At 36.8% G+C, this 23,432-nt stretch overlaps 1 protein-coding gene across 39 annotated transcripts in view; it reads right to left on the bottom strand.

Moving 5' to 3' along the window:
• caskin1 (CASK interacting protein 1) overlaps positions 1–23,432 on the bottom strand; it is a 158,106-nt gene extending 134,674 nt beyond the window's left edge. For all 39 annotated transcript variants that reach the window (XM_073944747.1, XM_073944742.1, XM_073944743.1 and 36 more), the window contains exon 1: positions 22,756–23,432. In XM_073944747.1, coding sequence (XP_073800848.1) covers positions 22,756–22,849 — 94 coding nt within the window. In that variant the 5' untranslated portion in view covers positions 22,850–23,432. The remainder of the gene's footprint in view (positions 1–22,755) is intronic.

Genomic DNA, 23,432 nt, shown 5'->3' on the forward strand with positions numbered 1-23,432 from the left:
ATTTACACCTAAATAAACGTTCATGTTTTAACACAAACCCCTGATGTACCTGAGAGTCCTGTTGCTAAGCTTCAAATCTTCTTATGCATTCTTATACATTAAATAATAACATTTGTTGATTTTCAAAGATTACCATTTCCTTTATATAGTGATGACTGTGAAGTAATATTTTACATTTGATCATTCAATATCTACCATTACTGCCTCATTCACACTGGCAGCAACTTTGTAGCTAGCTGCCTGTCACTCTGGGTGGCGATCTGCTGCAAACGCAGGGGTGTGTGGGTCTACAGCACAGAGAATACAACTGGCCTCTGATCAGGATCTCTGAGAGAAGATCACGTGAACTCTACTGGTGCTCCAATTGGCTGTCACTCAAGAAAGTCGCTCTTCATTTGCATAACGTCAAAGGAATCTCAACTTTGGCGCCGTTGAAATGAAAGGTCGCTTGTCACTTTACTGAGTCGCTTATAGTGTAAATGAGGCTTAAGACTTCCCAGAAAAATATTAAAGAGTGCAAATGTTCTCTTTTGTATTATTTTTGTGTATTTTGGTTTCCATCTTGTTTATTTTATTGTATAGAGATGCACTCCCCTACAAAATTACGTGACCTTTCTAAAATAATTCATTCTTCACACATATTCAAGTAACATAGGTTTTAAATCCCAATATATAATCACAGAAATCAAAACACTGCAAGGTGGAAAAAAAATCCAATTTCATGCAGAACTGTTAAATAGGCGAAATAAATGCCTTTTATGTTGCACAGATAAAAAGCAGCCTACACTGGAAACAACATTAGTCTCTATAATGGCAGATTTTTTAAAGGGAACTATCTGTTTAAACTCATTTTCTGTCACAGAAGGAGTAAACAAATCCAGCGCGAGTGAATTACAGGATGAAACACATGGCTATACGGTGAAAAACGACTCCCAGAACGACAGTGCCACTAAAACCGCCCCGCTCTTGAAACTCTTCCAGGATCTAATCTCCTCCAGCAGGGAGATTCGAGCTTCTTTCCCTGCTCACTCTGGGAACACAAAGAGCTTTTTTCGATGTGCCAGGAACCAAACTCTTTCCTGTGTGTGATCGGCCTTCTTGTATTGTGCTGCACAGGATAGAGGGTCAGGACTACTCAAACCCTCGTCCCGCACAGAGAATATGGAAGCGGCCCAAAATTTGTATTGGAGGAAACGGCATATTGGACTAAGATTAAGGCTGCGGTGGCCTTGTAGGGTGGATAGTGGGAGAAGAGGCTGATCCTGTGGAGTAGCTATAATGAGGACTCCGTGGTTTAAGGACTGGCAGGATAGATTAAGACCACTCATCCATGTAATGAAGTGCCATAACGCTGCATCAGCACACACTCAGAGCCAGCTGATTAATCGCTGTCTGGAAGGAACACATCTTGTACGCTGAACATCGTCATTTGGAAATTTAGTGTTTTACATATTAAGCGCATGGTGGATACAAGATGTCAATCATCAAAAACAACCTATGGCTAAATTGTGTTTACTTTTGGCATGAGCAGTATGTGAGCCTTGACATTTAATGAAACAAAATAAACACTAAACTCGGAAACTACTTTTTTGGAAAAACTGATTGATCAACAAAGCATTTAAATATATTATATTCATAAGAATATATATTTTCATTAGTTATAACAATCTCAATTTTTTTTACAGTTTTTCTGTCATCTGTTGATTTATTATAACTTCCTATTGAGCCAAAAGATGGCAAAATGAATAAAATAAAATAAAAAATAATAATTCTATTTAATTTAATTTAAAAATAAACAAATAAAACAAAATAAAATAAAGGGCAGTTCATTCCACCGTGGCAACCTCTAAAATAAGGGCTAAACTAAAAGACAATGAAAAAAATAAAATAAAATAAAATAAAATAAAATTAAATATTTAATATTTAATAAAAAAAATAAAAATAAATAAATAAATAAATAAATAAATAAATAAATAAATAAATAAATAAATAAATAAATAAATAAATAAATAAATGGTGATTTACTCTGCTGTGGCAACATCTGAAATAGAGACTAAGCCAAAGGAAAATAAAATAAAATAAAATAAAATAAAAAAAAATAAAATAAAATAAAATAAATTAAGTTAAATTAAATTAAATTAAATTAAATTAAATTAAATTAAATTAAATTAAATTAAATTAAATTAAATTAAAGCCTTAATTTAGAATTAGTGAAATTTTTTAATCAATTAATTTGTTATATTAATAGTTACATTAATCAATTATATTGATTTGGTTGTGTTTTAGCTTTTACTTTTTAGCTTTACTTTTTTATTGTAAGTTTAATGCACTTTAGATTAAATTGAGTGAGTAATATTTGCTTGGAAATTCACTTCAATTACTTAAATATTTTCTTCCCCAGTTGATAATACTGGATCCAAATAAATAAAAAAACAGTTCTTTTATGTTTATGTTTTAATAACCCAGATATGGGAATAGAATATCCAGAACAAAACAAAAATGCAACCCCTGGGTTGATAACTTGAGGGTTATCATCAGCATCATCTTGTTTTGTGATTAACAATTGATCAGAGAATTATTTGTAAGTAAAGTTAAAGGCTAGTTAAAAGAGAGTGTTTTCTTATCTAGCATTCTTGTCTGGCCTCTCTGCAACACAATTTTCTTGCACTGCAGTGAGTTCCAGTTCACGGACTCTGTCAAGCTCCCGAAGAGCCTCCACTTAAGCCAAACACTGCACTTAAGCAAACAGCTGGAGCTGTGCTCTGAGAAAACACACGCTGATAGTCTGATGCTAGTAAGGAGCTGGCTGTACTCTCCTCATCATATATTCATTCAGCGCTATCACTATCCAAGCAAGACAATGAGACTAACTTTTTACTCAAAACTGGAAGTGCAAGTTTCCACAATAACCCATTTTCTAAGTCATAAAGGTCTGAGGGTGGGGTGAACCGACACACAAAGGGTGACACGCCACAACATAAAAGAGCATGGGAATATTGTATTTCAATTGTTAACCATGAAACACTGTAAATACAGGCAAGCAGCCGGCTAAATGTTACATTCTGTCCAAATCTGCAAGGTCAAAAATGTATTTATTCAGTGCTTCCAGTTGATGTGTTTGAGTGTCTATGTAACACTAGATTGCCATTTCGCAGAAGTGTCCCTTCCTTAACTCTTTTCCTCCTGTTAGGATAGCCTCAAAAATAGGACTACGCCTCAAAACCTTGGCAATTTTAGGCTGTTGATGCCTAAATGTTTAAAGAGCACAATAGGGAAAAAGGAATCATAACTATTTCATGTTAATATGCAGAAGACCAAAAAGTCATTCACAAATAATTAAATAACTCTTGCTATTGAATGTGTTACTTCAATGTTTTTCTACGTAAACATTATGTATTACTTAGGGATGTTATCACGATACTAATCTTACGATTGCCGATTCAGTCACGATTGTGGTTTGGCTTCTTAATAGTTTTTTTTTTTACGTATGTGACAATTGTTTTCACTGTGCGGACGGTTTAAAAGCATTATTTTTGTGTACTGTTATTATAAGCAAACGTATTTTTGCAGTATTTGCACACAGTTTGTCGGCACACTTCACCGCTGTCATTTTACTTTGCTGCCACTTTTGTGCTTGTAAAGCAAGATTGCACCAGTAAAAACAGCACTCCCTTTGTTCAAAAAAGTTTTACTATTCATTCAACATATCTCTTGGTTTAAATCGTCACATATTTGAATCGATTTTAAACCGGGTCACGGTGAATCGTTACATCCCAAGTTTTACCATGTAAATGCACATGAAGAATGTGCGAGAGCATTATGCTCTTGTCTTACGTCTTTTGTAGCACCTCATGCATGAGCACTGCGGTTTTGGAACACTGTGTAAAAGTTGAAATTCTTTTAACCTTACACAAAGCACCACTCACCGATGTCAGTTCTAAAGCTGTGGACCAATCAGAGAATTTACATGTTGGGAGAAAAACTGTTTCATTATAAAGTCCGCATGCACAAAAAAATGCTAAGACTATTATTTACATATGATGATGTGTTTCCGACTGAAACAGAATATTGTCTAGGGGAGGTGTAATGTGAATGGGACGCTGACAAGAGTGGTGCAGATCAAAACGGAGGTTTATTACAAAGGTCGGGCAAGCAACAGTCAACACAGGAGCAAACAGATATATAAGGGCAATTCAGAGTCGTGGTTGATAAACAGGCAAATGATTAAAAAGCAGGCAGCAGACAACGTAAACAAACAAACAAGGCAAGTGTCAAAAACACGGCAAGACGAGGCAAGGAAAACACATCGTAGTGTTTACAATCAGTATAACAAGACTCAGCACAGATGTCTGTGTGTGCGCTGAATTTAAAGTCCTTGTAATCAGTCATTGACAATGACAATCCTCCGGCTGTGTGTTAGCAATAAGTCAGGATCAGGAACTGGTGTGAGTGGGTGTGGTGCATGACTGAAACTTGTAATCCATATACCGGCGGATTACTATCTGCCAGGATTAGATTGCTGGTGATTGTGACAGGCAGGGTTTTCTTTTTATTCTTTATTTCCTCATTGCAAACTAATGGTAAAAGGGGATGTTGTTAAAACTATTGTGGCTAAAGCATCAAACTGACATCAACATAGAAGAACTGACACACCAAACACGGAAGCAAATGGTCAGACTTTGACTGACCAAACAAAAACATATTTTTTCAATAAATTAACTTGCGCAGATTAATTGTTCAGCTAAAGAATAACAACGTGCGCTAGCAAAATAAACAGTAAATTTTGATTTCACACAGACTTTAAGTTAACATGGAGGAGACGCTTTTGCAGACTTTGTGAATGGCTCTCAAAAGTTGAAAGCAAGTCTCCACCCTCCACCCACACACCATTGCATGACCAAGACATCTGTTTGAAACAGAAAGATAGTAAATGATAAGTAAAGCATAGATGGGCCTGACAGATCTTTAGGACAAGGCATCTGTTATCCAAAGCTGCTCCTGACTAACGCCACAGTCTGAAGGAATGTTTGCCCAGCTCCATGCAGAACGCATCAAACTTTATCACCACCACAGAGCTGAACCAGACTAAAATATATGAGAATCTCCTCAGACGACGGCAACGTGAGCAATAGGCAACTCTTATCTATATCCCGGGCCCCACAAATACGAGCGCTGACAGTCCCTAATCTTTGCCAGGACCACGGTCACAGTGTGGTACCTGTAAACCCTGCACCATCTGCCATCTCTCTGTTGCTCTGTTGGGCACACACAAACTCACAGGAGCAGCAGGATGATCTTTGAACCAGTCTCATAAGGACAGCGAACAGTCCATCAGTAGGGCAGTGTGTTATGATCGCTGTGAAACATCATGGACAGGATGAGATGTGGAATTTCATACAGTCACTGGGTCAATCAGCATGAAATTAATCCACAGTAATAACCGCTTGCAGATTATCATCCTTAGTGCAGAGATCCAGGTACAAGATAAACCCTTTGTTGCTGCATAATGCTGCAAAGTGATGATGACACAAAGGTTAACTAGCGGAGCTTTCAACTGTAATTTACAATTACAGATCTAAATCACATTTTGAATAGAGTTACTTTCAAGAACTGCAACTTGCATTTATGTGACTATAATGTGGGAAATCACGTTTATAAAGTTTTATTATACTTGTATACAAACTAGATGTATTTTACTTTACTTTATTTACTTTACTTATTGTCCCCAAGTGGAAATGTATCTTTGGCTTTACCACACAACCCCATCAGCATTCACATTACACATATCACAGAAAAACAGGCAACACAAATACATTAAATGTCATCACATTATTCACAATAACAACTCAATTAAAACTCTTGAAGGAATGAAAATGATCATATACATCTGTTGGCAAACATGTATTTTTCACTAAAGAAGGTCCATACTGATTCCAAAGGCAGATACTGATTAGATGAGGGCCTGGTGTGCTGACTTTGAGGGTTTTACGATGTAGTCACGTGTTGATTGGTCAGTTTGAATGTCTCAGAATTTGGGCTTTGGTCAAGAAAGAGACAAATAGGTGGTAAACTTTGCTCTGTCTCTTTTCCTGGTCTGTTCTTTTCCTGGTCTGCTTCTCTCCTGCTCTGGAGACTATCTTCTCTGGCTCTACTGCTCTCAAGCTTTTTGAGGCCTACTTACTGTCTTTGTCTCTCCCTCCCCCTGTCTCTCCTTCTACCTCTTGTAACTTTATTTTTACATTTAAGCTGGGTACAATCATTATCACATGTTTTATTATGTCATATTTGATCATTTTATACAGTTATTTGTACTTAATTCAGTTGTAAGCATAGAGAATTATTGTCATTAAATCATTTCATATTCAAGTGTTTGTAAATTACTTTTGATTTAACATCAACACTTAATTGCTCCATATTTCAGTTCAATCCAATCACGTAATAGCAACGCTCTCCCACATTTTAAAGTATTAATACTGCCCTTATTTCCATTTTTGGTATAAGATTGCAAAAGAGTGGTTTGACTAGTTTTTACCATCATACTGATAACTTTTTAGTCATTCGGCAAAACTACAGTCCAAACCGCTGAGGTTAAAGCCCTTTCTTACACTCTATTCACACTTAAAACCCAGTTTTTAAAATTCTAATGGCATTTTTCTTTCTATAATTTAACAAAATTTGAGCGCTATGTATAGTTAGTACACCTGACAATAATGTACGTAAATTGTATATCACGTAAGGTCAAATATTGATACTTAAATGTATCTTGAAATGTTGTATGATTGTACTCAATTGAGTGTTCACAATAAACAAAATATAAATTCTAATGGCAGTTGGCACAAACAACATTTGATACACATTTTTCTTTACCTGAGGTTGCCTAAAATGTCACTTTGATGGCAAGAGCTAAATTTTACATTTAAAGGATGGGAAAAAATCTTCAATAATGACATGTGCTTTCTGTTTAATTCTCATTGAATGAATTTAATTTAGTTGTCTCTGTGCTTTACTTACTATTGCACTGGCAATTTCTACTACTTGACATAGTTTTTGCTTTTCCTTAATTGGCAACAGTCCATTCCATGCAATCATGTTAATACTCACAACACTTTCAACCGAGTTCTTGACTCAGATATCTTGACTCACTCAAATTGTTGTAACCTCCTAATGAGATATAATCTCTGCAATGTTTATTTTTTTAATTCATCCATCAACACCTTTGCTCAGCAATTTCTTAATAGTTCTGTGTACCAAAGATGTTTTTATTGTTGATTGATTGATAACTGTCAACTATACAGTATATATCGTAATAGCAATAATTATATTTATGAAGTGTATTGTGATTTTATTAGGAGGACTGACTTTCTGATGTTCACTGACTTTCTATGATGTTCAAAGCATTTCTACAGGCAGTGGTGTAAAGTAAAAAATTACAAACACTCATACTCTAACTGAGTAGTTTTTTAAAATTGTAATTTACTAAGTTGTTTTATAAATGTGTACTTTTACTTTCCCTTGAGTCCATTTTAGTGCTGTGTCGGTACTTTTACTTCACTACTTTCATTCAACCTTCAGTTATTACTTGATTTTTTTTTTTCTTGTCTATGGGGATTAGAAAAAAATCAGTCCTGTGATTCCTGTTCAATCAAATCACAAATAGAAAGTAAATCGCATCATACTGAACTACCTCAAGCATGTGTTTTATAAATGCAGCAAACTGTTTAGAAGCATTAAAAGTGTCCAATATGATGTCCAAAATCTCTACACACACATTGACCCAGAAACTGTTTAAATGCATGTTACTGATGAGAAGATGACAGATGTTTACTGTATGATGACTAAAATGGCCTTAAACAACCAGCAGGCACAAGACATCAACATGATGTCAGATTGACGTTGTACCCCAGCATCGTGGGGACTTTTTATTTTGTTTGTAAATGAAAATCAGGTTGATGTCAGAACCCAATGTCAGGCCCACGTCATCAACATTTAATGATGTTGCAGCTTGACGCTTTGTGGACATTACCACTATGACGTCTATCAGATGTTGGATTTTGGGTGCCATACCTGACAAATAAATGTCAGTATTTGACATCAATATGACATTAGTTCATGATGTTGGTTCGACGTTGGATTTTTGTCACTTTCTAACACAACCTAAAATCAACAAGATATTAACGTCATTTGACGTCGCTATTGGACATCAACATAACAATGTCCTTAGACACTGGCTAGACTTGAATTTTGGTCATCTGACATCACAACCCAAATCTAACCTATATACCTAACATCTTATGATATTTTGTTCCTGCTGGGCAATAAGTAAATAAATACACAGAATGTTCCATTTAGACATATCCACAAATTATGACAATGCATCAGCTATTAACAGCGTAACACTGACTTCTCACTACTTTCAAAAGGTCTACATTTTGCTCATACTTTGAGTAATATTTACAAGATACTTTTACTCTACTTGCACTACATTTTTAGGCAAGTAATGGTACTTTTACTTGAGTATGATTTTTCAGTACTCTTTCCACCACTGTCTATAGGAGGACGTTTAACTGCCTGAAAGGGTGAACAGGAACACACAAATAAAGATCAACCACAAGGAGACAAGCTTCTGACTCTTGCACTGAACTGCAAATTATAATTATTTTGTGTTTAGATGTTTATGGTCTGTGCTGTGTTCTGATTTTCTGTGGTCTAAGACCATTTGTTTGATGCACACCAGACTTGTCCACATACATCGTTCTCGTTTAACAGAGAAACCAAGTTTAATTTAACTGAAACAAACATGTTAAATCTGGATGTTAAAACAGTAATCTTTCTTAAGAGTGGAGACAAATGTTATAAGATTTTCCACAAATAAATGTACCATGGTGGTCTGGCAAAACCGACTATTGTGAGCCACTATGTAGCCACATTCAGTATGGAAACATGCATTTTTACAAAATAGGATGCATTATGATCATGTGTGATAAACCATCATAATGGTTTAATCTTTGGAAATTTTGACAGTGTTTCCACAGAATCACAAAGCTCTGTTTTCCGACTTGCAGAGGATCTGCAGTGCATTTCATCAGTGTCAGTGCTGAGAGAAGCCAATAGAGCTAATTCTTCCTGCCAATTCTATTAAAGCGCTCTGAAGAATCAACCTGACAGGAGATTATGTCTTAAAGGGGAGTTCACGCTGACAGACAAAGTGTCTGGACAGCTTTTCTGATGACAGAAGCAAAACAAACTTTATGAGCATGAGAAGCAACTGTTGTACAGATATGCTAAAATACCACAGTGTGGAGTATGAATGTCTACCAATAGTAAAATAACTCAAAGGCTATGTTTCCATGCAAAGTTGCATCTTTGATTATCATTTACTGTATGTAACTTGCGAATAATGGAGTACTTTCCATTTCATGTGTCCAAGAAAACAAAATGGCCACTGCCTAGATAATGGAAACCACTGTTTCACATATTTATAATAAATGACTGGTTACATGAGTAATATTCAATGACAGTGAGCAAGCAAAAACACATACAAAATAACAAATGCAAGTATAGTCACCGTTCTTTGTGTTTAGAGATAGATAATGTCAAGTTTGTGGGTCATTCAAGCAAATAATGTTCTGCTGGTTAGAACAAAAACCACTGACCAATCACTTGATCTGGTGAGGCAAAGTCATGCGAGTTTATTACACATCAAGAAATGTATTTTTGATAGTGGTGTGGTAATTGGTAATTGTGTCTCCACTGCCTCCACAATTTTTTTATTATACCTTCAACTTCAGACAACATGAAGAATAGAGTCTTTATGCAAACAACGTTCTGATTGTTCTCATCAAAGCATCTACATGCCCTTTGACTACAGTGGAAGAAGAATATAAATACTTGCTACAGGACATGTTTCTGTACATTCAGAACTCAGCTCTGGCTAGACTAGAGACTGATCTTAAAGGCCATTTGAAATGTTTTTAGCTCAATTAGATCCATCATTAGACACAATTGTTTTCTCTGACAAAAAAAAAAGGTCAAACAAAAACGTACTTTTGTACAAAATTATTGGAAAATCTGACTATAAAATGCTCATTACCTTTTCAAGGAATGAGGTTTCATCAAATGGATAAAAAAAGCTTTGGAAAACATGTTTATACTGCATCTGCTTGATAGGGATGTGATATATGACACCATCAGGAATCCATCAGAAAATTCATTATCACTAAAAGAGAATATAGGCAAAGGAAACAGTTCAGAGTTGAAACCTTGGCCGAGCCCATGACTGATTTAACACAAAGTGTGAGTTATGATTTATTAAACGTGGCCCTGAGTGGGGAGAATTAATTCACAGACTAGATTGGATTGAAATAACTTGGAGCTACACTGGGAGAAAGATTAATGTCATGAGGGGGGAGAAACGTCCATTTCCTCAACAGACACAATCCGTGGCGCAGACAAATGCCTGACTCCACTCGCCCCTCTGGGAAAGTGTGATCTGATGAGCGGCAAGAGGTTTATTTAAGAGGAAAAAACTCATAAAAATGAAAGGATTCTACAGTCTAGGAAAGCAGGGACGACAGTCCTGGAGAAATGTATGGGAGACTATTATGACAGTACGTCTGAAAATCTGTCAAAAAAATATTATGTTCCCTGGACTGGCCCACCTGCTCTGAACCTTCACGGCATAACTTAATATTTGGTGCTTCTCCTATAATGCAATGGAACAGACCCATCTTCAATGTTCATTTTTCTTTTGCACTGCAGCTAGCCAAATTAAATTAAGGTGACAATATTGCATTTTGAATATATAGATGTCTCTCACGGTATAAACAGCAATATTCTGAAACATAATTATCCTAGGACATCAAGGTGGTGCGGTGGGTAGCAGGATCGCCTCAAAGCAAGAAGGTCACTGGTTCAAGCCCTGGCTGAGTCAGTTGTCATTTCTGTGTAAAAGATATGCTGGATAAGTTGGTGGTTCATTCTGTTGTGGTGACCCCTGATTAATAAAGGGAATAAGCCGAAAAGAAAATGAATGAATGAATAATAATCTTATGCTAACTCAGAGCAATTCATAGCGTTTTGATTTAGTGGCTAATTTGTATTAATTTGTATTTCATTTGTATATATTAGTACAATTTGCTCATTGCCTAATGAGGGGTAGTAATAGGGGTAGGTTTGGGGCCACGCCACACCTCTATTTAGAAAAAAGTAAATTTTCATATTAATTAAGTCATAAGAATATGCAGGAATTAGCCATTTCTGACGATAACTAATCAATTAAACTAATCAATTTAATCTAAAATAATGTTTTTCTGTTAAAAAACATTTATTAATATTATCAATAGCTAGGTTTCCTTTTCTCTTTTAAATCAGCACATTTTAAAGCATTACATGAGAAACGGGTGACGGAAAAGCCAAATTTCAAATATAAGTGCCTTAAAGTTCCCTTAAAGTGCTTCTAAATTAACATTTTTAATTTAATGTTTGAAGTAATCTCAACCAACCCGTGGAATGGGTGGGTCATAGTGTAGCTCCTCCCCTTTAAAAAAAAAACAGTCAATAGCGGGGTTTTACCACCGCTCTGCAGTGAAAGTGGTTGAGCTCAAGACCATCAAATGTGAGGCGTCTTGAAGAGGGCAGAACAAAGACTAGAGGGCATTTGATTGGTCACGATTTGATGAGAAACTGAAGTTTGAAGTGACGTGAAGAAAACCGTTGATCCATTTTAGGCGGAAGCGACAAACTAAAAGCTTTACATGTTTATATCAGTTTTATTTCGCCTAAATGCGGATTTCGTCACAATTTGTGTGCACTAGCTTATTAAGTAGATATCTTAAAAACTAACAACACTTTCATGGGACCTTTCATTAGCAAAAGAAAATGTTTTGCTTTTCTTGAGTTGGTTTTGGACGAGGGTTTGGAAAAGTGTTAATGTTAATAACAGGAGATGGAAAGACATTTGCTTTTGAAACACTCTGATGTAGCAAACATTACACCCACATGACTAATGTCTGCCTTGTTTACTGTTGGTTACCAAAACCAATTGCATTTGGGAATTTTTTTTTTTGTGAATTTTGAAAATATTTGCTTTACATCAGTATGGAAACTCAGCTAAAGTTGATTTTGTATTGTTATTTGATTAATCACTATCTCATACAAATTTCATTTACATGATAACATCCTTTAATAACTGATTTAGTACCAATTTATCTTGAATCCCCAAACTATGGACATTTTGCCTTCATTTATAATGGCTGCTACACTCCTGTGAGCCCATATATCCAGGCAAATCTCCTCATTCGCACTCCAGACAGGATCTTTAATCATGGCTGAGTCTGTGTGGATCAGATGGATTCAGGTTTGTTGGATATGCGATCTGTTGGTCTGCTGTATATGAGCAGATATGGCCTGCAGACAGAGACATCTGCACTGTTTCTCATTTCTCCACTCAACAGTCAGTTAGCTCAGCCCAGTCCAACATCTGGATGTGAAGATCCTCTGTTTCTCTTAAGATTCTTTATTTTCAGTATCTTTGGCTTTACCGAGTCACTATAGTGAGTCACATATTAAATCTGTTTATTTGCGGTGTGGAATATAATGATGGATGACTCTTACAGTTATGGACATTAGAAACTAATATAGTATTAATAGTAATAATAATAATAATAATAATGTGCATTTGTGTCCAAGTGTAAACGAAAGTGAAGTGACTGCATAGATCATATTTCAGAGTCAAACTGTGTTTGGGAAATAAGTGCTTTGTTTTCCTAAAAAAATGATTAATTAATTCATTTTCTTTTGGCTTAGTCCCTTATTTATTAGGCGTTGCCACAGTGGAATGAACCGCCAACTATTCTAGCCTAAGAGTTACGCAGCAGATGCTGTTCCAGCCACAACCCAGTACTGGGAAACAACCATTAACACACACACTCATACACTACAGCCAATTTAGTTTATTCAATTCACCTATAGCGCATGTCTTTGGACTGTGGGGGAAACCGGAGCAACTGGAGGAAACCCACACGAGCACAAGGAAAGCATGCAAACTCCACACAGAAAAGCCGAAACCAGCGACCTTCTTGCTGTGAGGCAACAGTGCTCACCAATGAGCCGCCACGCCCCCCCTAAAAAAATGTATTAAACACTAAAAATGTGATTCCACACAATTCTATTTATTCACTATTAAAAAGAACATTTATTGAATTTATCCATACTGAAAAAACTGTGTATGTGTATGTGTGTGTGTGTTAGTTTTTCATGCAATGATCTTCAGCACTGCAGCATATAAGAAATGACAAAAACCCACAGTCCACTTTCCAGCCTCTCTTTCCCTCTCTCTGTCCACCCACAACCACCATTGTGTTGAGTTACATAACAGCTGTCAGCCTCGTCCTGTTTCTCTTCACACCTCTCATAATGATGGTCACAACAGCACAAGGTTTTACAGACTTTTAAAACTGTACAAGGCCATTTTTCAGGCCTTCAAACTATCAGTTTGCTGAGTTTTGCTGTATGAATACTACAGGATTATCATCAAAATGGCAATTACGCACTTAAGGCTATTATAACGAAACGTAAACAGATTTAATGTGCACCGTGCAGGGTAGTCTGATCAGAGTGATAGTGATAAGCACATTCATCGGTACCAGAGCTGCTGAGGATCTCGCTGAGAGAAATCAGCAGCGTTTAATGTTCTTAAGAGTCCTGCGACCCCCCTCTACCTTCAGTATTATGTGGGTCAGGGCTCCAGATTAAGGTCATGTGCTCTGAATGTAAATGCTCAGGGGGACAAAGACAAAAACACCAGAATGGCTGGTTGACATTTTAGTGAACTATTGTTTTTTTACACACCCGATAAGTGATACCTGATTTATTTCGTGTACTATCCCCAAATACAAAATAATATTTTGTTTGTAAAGATAAAACAATGACACTTTACAATATAAGTATATTGATGAAAATTAATATTAATCAATTTACTAGTTGATGCAACATTCATTCATTCATTTATTTTCCTTTGGCTTAATTAGATATTTATCAGAGGTTGCCACAGTGGAATGAACCACCAACTATTCCAGCATATGATTTACACAGCGAATGCTCTTCCAGCTGTAACCCAGTAGTTGGAAACACCCATACACTCTGACTATCAGACACACACGCATACAATACCAAATTGTGGTTATAAGTCAAGAATACAGCATTTGCATCTGGAGTTATAAACTGCTTACTAACGTTTTATAATGCAGATTTAATGTTTAGCATAATGAATTCTCAATTTGGTAATGTTTAATAAAAGGTTTACAGTGTGTAGTTATTATAAAGTGTTACCAAATTTTTCTCTCCACAGAAATAGCAAAAAATGTCTGCACATTCTGTCTGGCCCTATGGCTTTTGCTAGATTTTGGGTGAATAAATAAAATTAGTGCTTTGCATATATTTAGGTTGTGATATGGACTAGTATCTATAAATATTAGAATTAAAAATGTATAATATAAAGTCTGCATGATCTGCATTTTATGGCTAGGGTTGTGCATTTCTCACAACACTATTTACATTTGCACAACAGGTCATGCATTTCTCAAAACAATTAGTCATTGTGCACATCCTAGTAGCAGTTTCTCATTCCTTTTTAACAAATTGCAAATGCTTTCGGACATGCATCAATTGCTTTCATACAACTCTCTGCTATTTATAACATTATCATTTGCTTATGTCACGTCAGTCAAAATGAACTAAATTTGTGAATGCTGAATAGTCATTCCATATAAAACTAACAGTCCTCATTTCATTACTTGAGTCATTACATACAAAAATGTTGAACTTGATGTCAAAATCTGTCAAATAAACTTTATAAAAAAATGTTTTTTAAACTTTATTTTCCTGAAAATGTCTTTAAAATTGAACACTTTGATGAATGATTTACAGACCTGTGTATGTTGCAGGTTCAGTTCCGATATGTGCTGCAATATTGTTTACAGTTGTGCACAGTTCAACCCAAAGGGAGTTTATGTTTGTTGTAAATAAGGGTGTGTTTATTCTTTTGCACAATGCTGTGAATAAATTAGAATTTTAAAGAGCAAATGCAGTAAAAATGTGAAACATACATATTCAGTGTCTTGTACTCAGATACCTCACTAAATGCAGTGATGTCTGACTTTACTGTAGTGTTCAAATGGCTCTGCAAAGAGTATATAGTGCTGTCTTGAGCATTTTCAGGAAGTGTCACCAACATCTGACTTTTTTGCATTGAAAAAATGTACAGAGTAAACTCATAATGAAAACATGACAAAGCCATTTGACTATCTTGTTTATAAACAATGGAGTCAGGACTTTTCATTTTGATGATACTGACACTTTGATTGACATGAATACTTGCTTTTGAGGAATGAACTATCCATTTTGAGCATGTGATGCACTTTTGCAGGTTATCAGCTAGGTTTTGCAGTTTGCACTAATTGTTTTGAGAAATGCATTAACTGTTGTGCAGAAACGCAGACAACAGTTACAAACAAACAAAACAGAGTAAGTTTTTGAAGCTGGATGTCCCTCCAAATGATCTTCACTTTCATTAAGAGATACTATCAGATAACCAAATGTAACCTTGCTTAAAGGACATCTATGATGAAAATCGTCTTTTGTAAGCTGTTTGGACAGAACTGTGTGTAAGTAAAGTGTGTACATTGTCATACTGGGGTGATATAAGACAATAAGTCTTTTTTAAATTTCCTGATGTTAAAATAGGATCCATATGCCTCCCATTGTAAGCCCCCAACAACGTGACATAGGAATGTGGTTTCCCCACCCATAGAATTGATTGACAGCTGCATATTAACATGTCTCAGTAGTAACGCGTATAATCATATCAAGATGAAGACAGGATGTGCGTAAAGCAACTGGAATTAAAATCCTGGGATCCGTTCAGCTCTCTGTGATAATCAATCATCATCAATGCGATCAAGAATGAGTTTTACAAGTTTAAAATGTTTTTTAAACAGTGCATGTTTGTAATGAATTACAGCGATTTTACCGTCTTTACTGACTCATCATTGCAGAAAGGCTTGCATTAACTTCACAACAAATACATCAAACAATCATTGGGAAAGTTCTTACTGTAGTATTTCTCACAAACGCTACATGAGATCTGTCTGTCTTCATGTCTGTCACTGTGTTGCTTATCTGACGCAGCCGAGGCGGAGAATGAGGCACACTCTAACAGCCACGTGGGAATGGTGGGCCGGGAGAACTAGCATTAAAAGCACAGGCAACAAAAACAGCTACATTGTGTCCAGAGCAGAAAATCCCCACATTCTGAAGGTTCAATAAATAATATGATGGATGCTTTGAGCTGAAACTTTACAGACATATTCAGGAGACACAAAAGACTCATCTTAAATCTTGAAAAAGAAGTAAAATAGGTGCCCTTTAAATTCAAAGATTTTTTACATTTCCATGTTCTTGAGATGACTTCAGAAAATTTCTTTACATCAGCTCAGGACATAAAAATAAATTTCAGGACAAAAATTCATGAGTATTTTAACACATTTAGTTTAAATGTAGTATGGCAAATGTTTTTGTTTTCTGTTTTAGTACAATGCAAAAAATAAAATAAAATCATCTAAACTATTCTATATAAATACAGATTGAAATATTTAGAGAATTAGAAAAACTAAACTTTTACACCTAAACACCTGATCCAAAAGTCTTGTATTTACTCTTATGTTTTAATTTATTAAATAAAAACCTCCTAAATGACAATGGTTAAGCTTTTGACCACCGAACTCTAGATCATATTATGTAATCTATGGACTTTTTATAGATCATGTGATTTCAACCACACACATTCCTGTCCTGGATGGTTACGCAGATACTGTAAACCTCTATTCAGACATGCTAAAGAGGATTTCCAACCCTCTGACTAACCCGTTTAACTCTGAGCTTATGAATATACAGATTTTTTAAATCCTCCAACCACATCCTACCAATTTCATCAGTGTCATTACTTTGGTGAGCTGAGAGTCATCCATCAATCTAGCACTTCGCCCCTACAGCGTTCATTCTCTCCCCAGATTTATTTCACTCCAAAACTCCGGAATCAAGCCAGCAGAGGAAAGCAGAATGAGTGAGGCCTACAACAATCTGAGTTTTTCCCCCCTTAGGGACCCCATATGTTTCGACTGCGAAAATAGCTCGTCTCTAATTGCTGCTGGGATATGTGAACAGGTTGTAGAGGTGGAGAATGGATAACCCGTCCCGTCATGTCTTCATCAGTGTTTCGAGTCACGCTCTGCAATGTTCCACTCGCTTCATGCTAATGAAACCAATCAGCAATTTACTGCAATAAGATATACTGTATTCCAGATGTTGCTTTCTGTAGGCTTCTGCTCGCGGAAAAGGTGGAGAATGTGCTGAATTCGTGGAAAAACGCTGAGCAGATATCGTCTGGAAACACTCTTTGCAATCCATCTCCCTCTGGGCTCATACACACACTTACACCTCAAAACGCAGAGCTCACTTCTGCAGATAAATGAGCAGAAAAACAGGTTCACCTCATTGAGAAACAAAACCCTTCAATGTGAGATATCTGCACAAGCGTCGTGTTCATTACTAAAATCCCCCAAAGATGGCCAACTATACAGTGATTTGTGAACGTTTTACTGTGTCGGAGTAACTGATGTCTTTCCGCTACGTCTTATTGCTGCTTCTCTTCCCCTCACAGCTCTCTTACCTCTTTTCTTTCCCGCTCTCTTTCTGTGCGACCCACTCAAAGCCATCTGCACTGTAATTCAATCATCACACTAAGCAGTGGAAGTAATGATTACTTGGATTAGCTACAGGGCTCCAAGCCACTGTCTTAATATTGACTGGCAGTGAGAGCAAAATATGAGCTGGGCCCAGCAGCTTCGTTTCATTTTTTGGAGGATGTTTTATGATGTCTTTTAAACTTACTTTCTCATACAGCCTATAATTCTCAAAGATACATGCATGGTCTTTAAAACTGATAGATTGAGTTACAGAATGATGGATAGCATTAGGGTTGCACAATATATTGTTTCAGCATCGATATTGCAATGTACACATCTGCAATAGTCACATCGCAAGATCTGCATCGTTAAGACCTAATTATAGTTGACCAGTAGCTACAGAATTGTATTTAATTAGTGTTTTTATACAGAATTTATAAGAACAATCTTATTTTAAAAATGTGTCTTGTTTCTTGTCCAAATATTTACATTTTAAAGCAAAAACAAGATTATTTTACTTCACTGGAGAATAATTTGTGCGTTTTAAAGAAAAAACTCCTAATTTTGACTTATTTCTTCTGAAGGTGAAATCAAAACAATATTTTTCACTTGCTCGAAGAATTGTTTGATATTTGGACTAGAAATGAGACAAAGCAAAGTGATTATTCAACTTCTGTAACTGAATTCTGTTGGACCATCAAATAGAGCTATTCAAACCATCGTGCGAAACTGTATTCATATGACAACATTTAATCACAAAAAATTTAATATTGCAATATACTTTTTTTTCAATATCGTGCAGCCCTAGAAAGAAAAATTGACAGAACGACAGAATAATAGTTTAAAAAATAGATAGTGGTTGATAGAGAGAACAATAGATAAAATGATTTGTAGAACAATGGATGGATGGATGGATGGATGGATGGATGGATGGATGGATGGATGGATGGATGGATGGATGGATGGATGGATGGATGGATGGATGGATGGATGGATGGATGGATGGATGGATGGATACAGGTTGACTGAAAAAACTATTCATGGGCTGAACAGAAGATGGAATGACAATTACTGACAGAACAAACCATTGAGCAAAAGACAGGATGATTGATAAAACGACAGAAAGAACAATCAACAGACTGATAAAACAGCTGATAGACAGAACAAACCATAGATGGACGTAATGACAAAGATTGAACAATCAACAGGTAGAATATCAATAACAAAATAACATGCAGATTAATGATAGACACAAAAAAGAAAAAAGTGAGAGATCGAATGAATAGAGTGATCAGAACAACAGACAGAATAAGAGAATGATAAACAAATAGAACATTAGATTTTTTCGATGAATATTAAAGCAATAAACATAGAACAACAGATATAGAACACAAATACAACTGAATGATGTATTAATCCCACAATGCATGCTTGGAAGATAAACATCAGCACAGGACATTACACTATTACAATTAATCTTTAAATTTGTCATAGAGAAATGTGAGATTACTGTAATGCAGAAACAGATTAATCACTGTAATCCTACAGCACAATGCTGCCACTGCTATATCATATTCTATTTCTGTTCACCGTCAAGTCATTTAATTGTAAAGAAATTAAATGCTGCACTAATGGTAAAGTACTAAAGAAGCCAGAAACATTCACTAAATCCATGTAAAAAGGAAGAACTTTGCTGTCTTTGATCAAGCAGAGCAATTCTAAAAACTAATACAGTCTCCATGCCAAAATATGCTCAAAGTGTTAAACCAAAAGGTCTTGCTTTTAGCCACTCAGCTGTTTAACTCTGTACTCAATAGTATCGTGAACTAATGAGGCATGATTTTATCATAACAGGATTTTTGCAGCACAAAACAAATGCATGTACTATATTTCAGTCAATTGACTAAAACTTTGTTACAGAAGCTAGACAGCATCCAGTCCAACCAATCACTGTCAAGCAGGAGTCTGCAGTTGCTGTGACTGGAACTAATTGGCTTCTGGGTAGCTTTGTGTTTCCAATACAGAGGTGGAGCTTTACATAAAAGCTAACCACCACATTCACAAAGCCGTATCACTCTCTGTTTGAAGACCCAGATTCATTGTTTGTGTGTGAAAAACTAACTTGTCTGCAAAGTGCGACTAGGTTACATGAACATGTGAACTCAACACACCTAATATGAGTCAACAAAAACAATCATGACCTGAAATAACCACCAACAACAGACGAAATACTCTAAAATCAGAGGCAGGGTTTATCCCGCACACATATTCAGTGCCAAACGCTGTCATCGTTTACAACATACATCTACATGTTGCTTCTGTGGCACAAAGCCAAGTGATGAAGCTCACTGGCAGCTCGCTCTCCCTCTCCTATTGTGAAAGTGCAGTGATGTGGATGCACCTCATGCTCGTTCACCCCATCATTACAGGGGGCAGTGTTTAGCTGGGCAGGAGTGTGTGTGTGTGTGTGCCACACAGGAGAACAGGCAGAGGGGAAAGCAGACAAGCGCTGAGACATAGCCTGGTGCTCAGAAGAGCGTCGTGACGGCTGTGGCTCTCTGCCTCCAGCCCTCAGGGTTATTCTAATCCAAACACGCTTGGCGCAGACAGGCATGTAAGACAAAGAAATCTCAGTCGAGCTGTTGTGTGAGACGCTGCTGATAATGTCACAGATGTGGCGGAGGAGATTGAAAGCAGACCTCAGTTTGAGGTGTTCAAAGAGGAGCATCAACAAGAAGCTCAATTCAGGTGGGCATTTTAATGTTCACACTCGCTTTTCAGTCGGTGATGTGAACCTGCTAAGCAAAGCTGGTCCTCAGCGGGCCTTCTGAAGTGGTGATTTTGTTTCCATTTCTCAGTTATATAAAGCATTTCATGGTCACCAAACAGCTGCGCCTTGATGTTTCTGCCTCTTGATAGACATTTATTTCCAAAACAACCCAAATGAGATTTACGTAACTCTTATTTTGTGAACAAATAACATTCGTTAAAGGGACAGTTCGACCAAAAATCTCTGGTTCTTGATTTATAAAATGCAAGAAAACGGTACAAGCAAAAAAACCTAAACAACATTAAAAGGATAGCTTACACATAACTGAATATTCTGTCATCATTTACTCATCCTTCACTTGTCACTATCTGGTTTAAGCTTTTTTTTCTGTTTAACAAAGCTATTTTGAAAAATGTTGGAAACCTGTGACCATTAACTTCTGTATGGTTTGTTTTACTACAATGGAAGTCAAAGGTTATAGGTTTCTTACATCTTTTTAAATATCTTAAACAGAAAAAGGAAACTCAGAATGGTTTGGAACCACCTGAGTAAGAGTAAAAGCTTAGCAAAAGTACATTTTTTGGTGAACTGTCTCTTATGGCATCTGATAAATTATGAAGAGAAATGAGCTTCATCACTTGGCTTTGTGCCACAGAAGCAACATGTAGATGTATGTTGTAAATGATGACAGCGTTTGGCACTGAATATGTGTCTGTGCAAAACAGAAAAACATCGTTTAGAGTAGGGCTGAACTTTATAGCATTGATATGGCAATGTGTCTATCTGCAATAGTGATATTGCAGAATTAGATTATTTAATAAAGATTAAACAAAAAAGATATTATTAAATGACATTATATATATATAACGCTCAGTTGGCGTTTCTGTGTGGAGTTTGCATGTTCTCCCTGCCTTTGCGTGGGTTTCCTCCGGGTGCTCCGGTTTCCCCCACAGTCCAAAGACATGTGGTACAGGTGAATTGGGTATGCTAAATTGTCCGTAGTGTATGAGAGTGTGTGTGAATGTGTGTGTGGATGTTTCCCAGAGATGGGTTGCGGCTGGAAGGGCATCCGCTGTGTAAAAACTTGCTGGATAAGTTGGCGGTTCATTCCGCTGTGGCGACCCCGGATAAGGGACTAAGCCGACAAGAAAATGAATGAATGAATCAATCAATCCTTCCAAATGTTATTGAGATTACGCAGAGTCACACAAGCACAACTACCACTAGAATTAATATTACAACACACATCCTCCTTCACCTCTGTAAACAAATAGCATTAGCTCATGTGTGAGTTTGCATCCACACACACATCATTAAATTCAAAAAAATTGTTTTGCTGCTTGTCCAAACTACTCACTTACAATGAGTTGAAACAACACAAGTTTTTTTTTTTTTGGCGACAACATTTTTTTATGTTCAATCAACTTACATTTGTAAAAAAAAAAAAGAGAGCGATCCTAATCAAATTGAGTTGGGATAATATGAAGGAATTGTGTGGAACACAGCATTTTTTAAAGTGTACCTGAAAGGAAGCACCAGACAGCCATGGATGGACCAATCATTTCATTTCATTTCATATAGACCTCAAGTGCAACGTCAGGAGCCACGGGTATTAATTTTTGTTTCCCCATATATGTCAGGAGTGGCAGTTTACATGCATTTTATGAATCAACGAAAATCACGGTTTCAGTCAAATAATCTTATTAAATGTCATACTGAAAAGAATTTCACCTACATCTTGGATGGCATGAGAGTGGGTAGAATAACAGCACAGAATAACATGCAGATTGCACATCGGAGCTTTCAATTATCCACTGATAACTGACAAACAATCTTGTATTAAAGCAGATGTGTTGTTCATCAGTAACAGTAGAGCTTCATTATCACATGACAGTCTGTAACATCACAGTATCCAAAACTGAGAACCATCTTGCTGGAAAAAAACAACAGCTCAGACCCGTAAAGCATTACCAGACTGGTTTATGGTGGTAGAAGCTGGTGGACCACCAAAAACCAAAATGTTTACCAAGATGACTGGTAAAGCCAGATAAGAAGCTTAATTGGTGAGGAGGACGTCCAATATAACACACATGCTTGACTGAAAACATCTCTACCCACAATTAAAGGGTAGTGTGAGTGTTCCCAGCACAGAGTATGCAACTCCTCACGATCTCTCCTCCCTCTACTATCAGTCATGACAACATTGCAAGCAATAATCATTTTTCAAATCAAAAAAAGACCTACTTGCTTTCCCGGGTTTGGGCCTCTGCAGGAGCTTCTGCACCGTCATCAGGTCCTCAGTCTTCACCGCTTGAAGTAATTCCTGATCTTTCCCCATCGTTAGTAATTTTTACATCCAAAGCATCCTCTGAATGCGTGAGCAGTGTTGCCCGGAGAGCTCCTCTGCGGATCCTCCCTCTTGCGATGGAGCTGCAGGGCGCGATGATGATGATGATGATGATGGTGGTGGTGGTGGTGGTGATGCACACTCGCGGAAGGATGCTCGAATACTATAGAGCTGGTGCAGCTGCTTCAATCAACCACAGATGTTTTTATTCCGATATCGAGAAGATACTATAAGCAAGAACAGCGACGGACTTGCAATTAACGCATCGGTGATGGATCAGATCTGATCTTCAGTCTGCGTAGCGATTGAACAGTCTGTTCTAGAAAGCCATCATGAGATAAATCGGCACTAATCACGTTTTCGTGGCGTGAGCGGAGTTGATGCGATGCATTCAAATGCAGCCAAGAAATCAATGTTGCTTTAAATTCCCTGGAGCGGCTTTTCCTGGGATCCGTGAGGCTGAGAACGCATCGGTCGGCGGTGCCATCTCTCCGTGGTTCGTGCACCTTTTATTTTTGCGCTGCGACTGCTCTACACTAGGAGCGTGCGATGTGCGTTTTCCCAGCCGTGGATT

Source organism: Danio rerio, chromosome 3, assembly GCF_049306965.1.
Source record: "Danio rerio strain Tuebingen ecotype United States chromosome 3, GRCz12tu, whole genome shotgun sequence".
Classification (NCBI taxonomy): domain Eukaryota; kingdom Metazoa; phylum Chordata; class Actinopteri; order Cypriniformes; family Danionidae; genus Danio; species Danio rerio.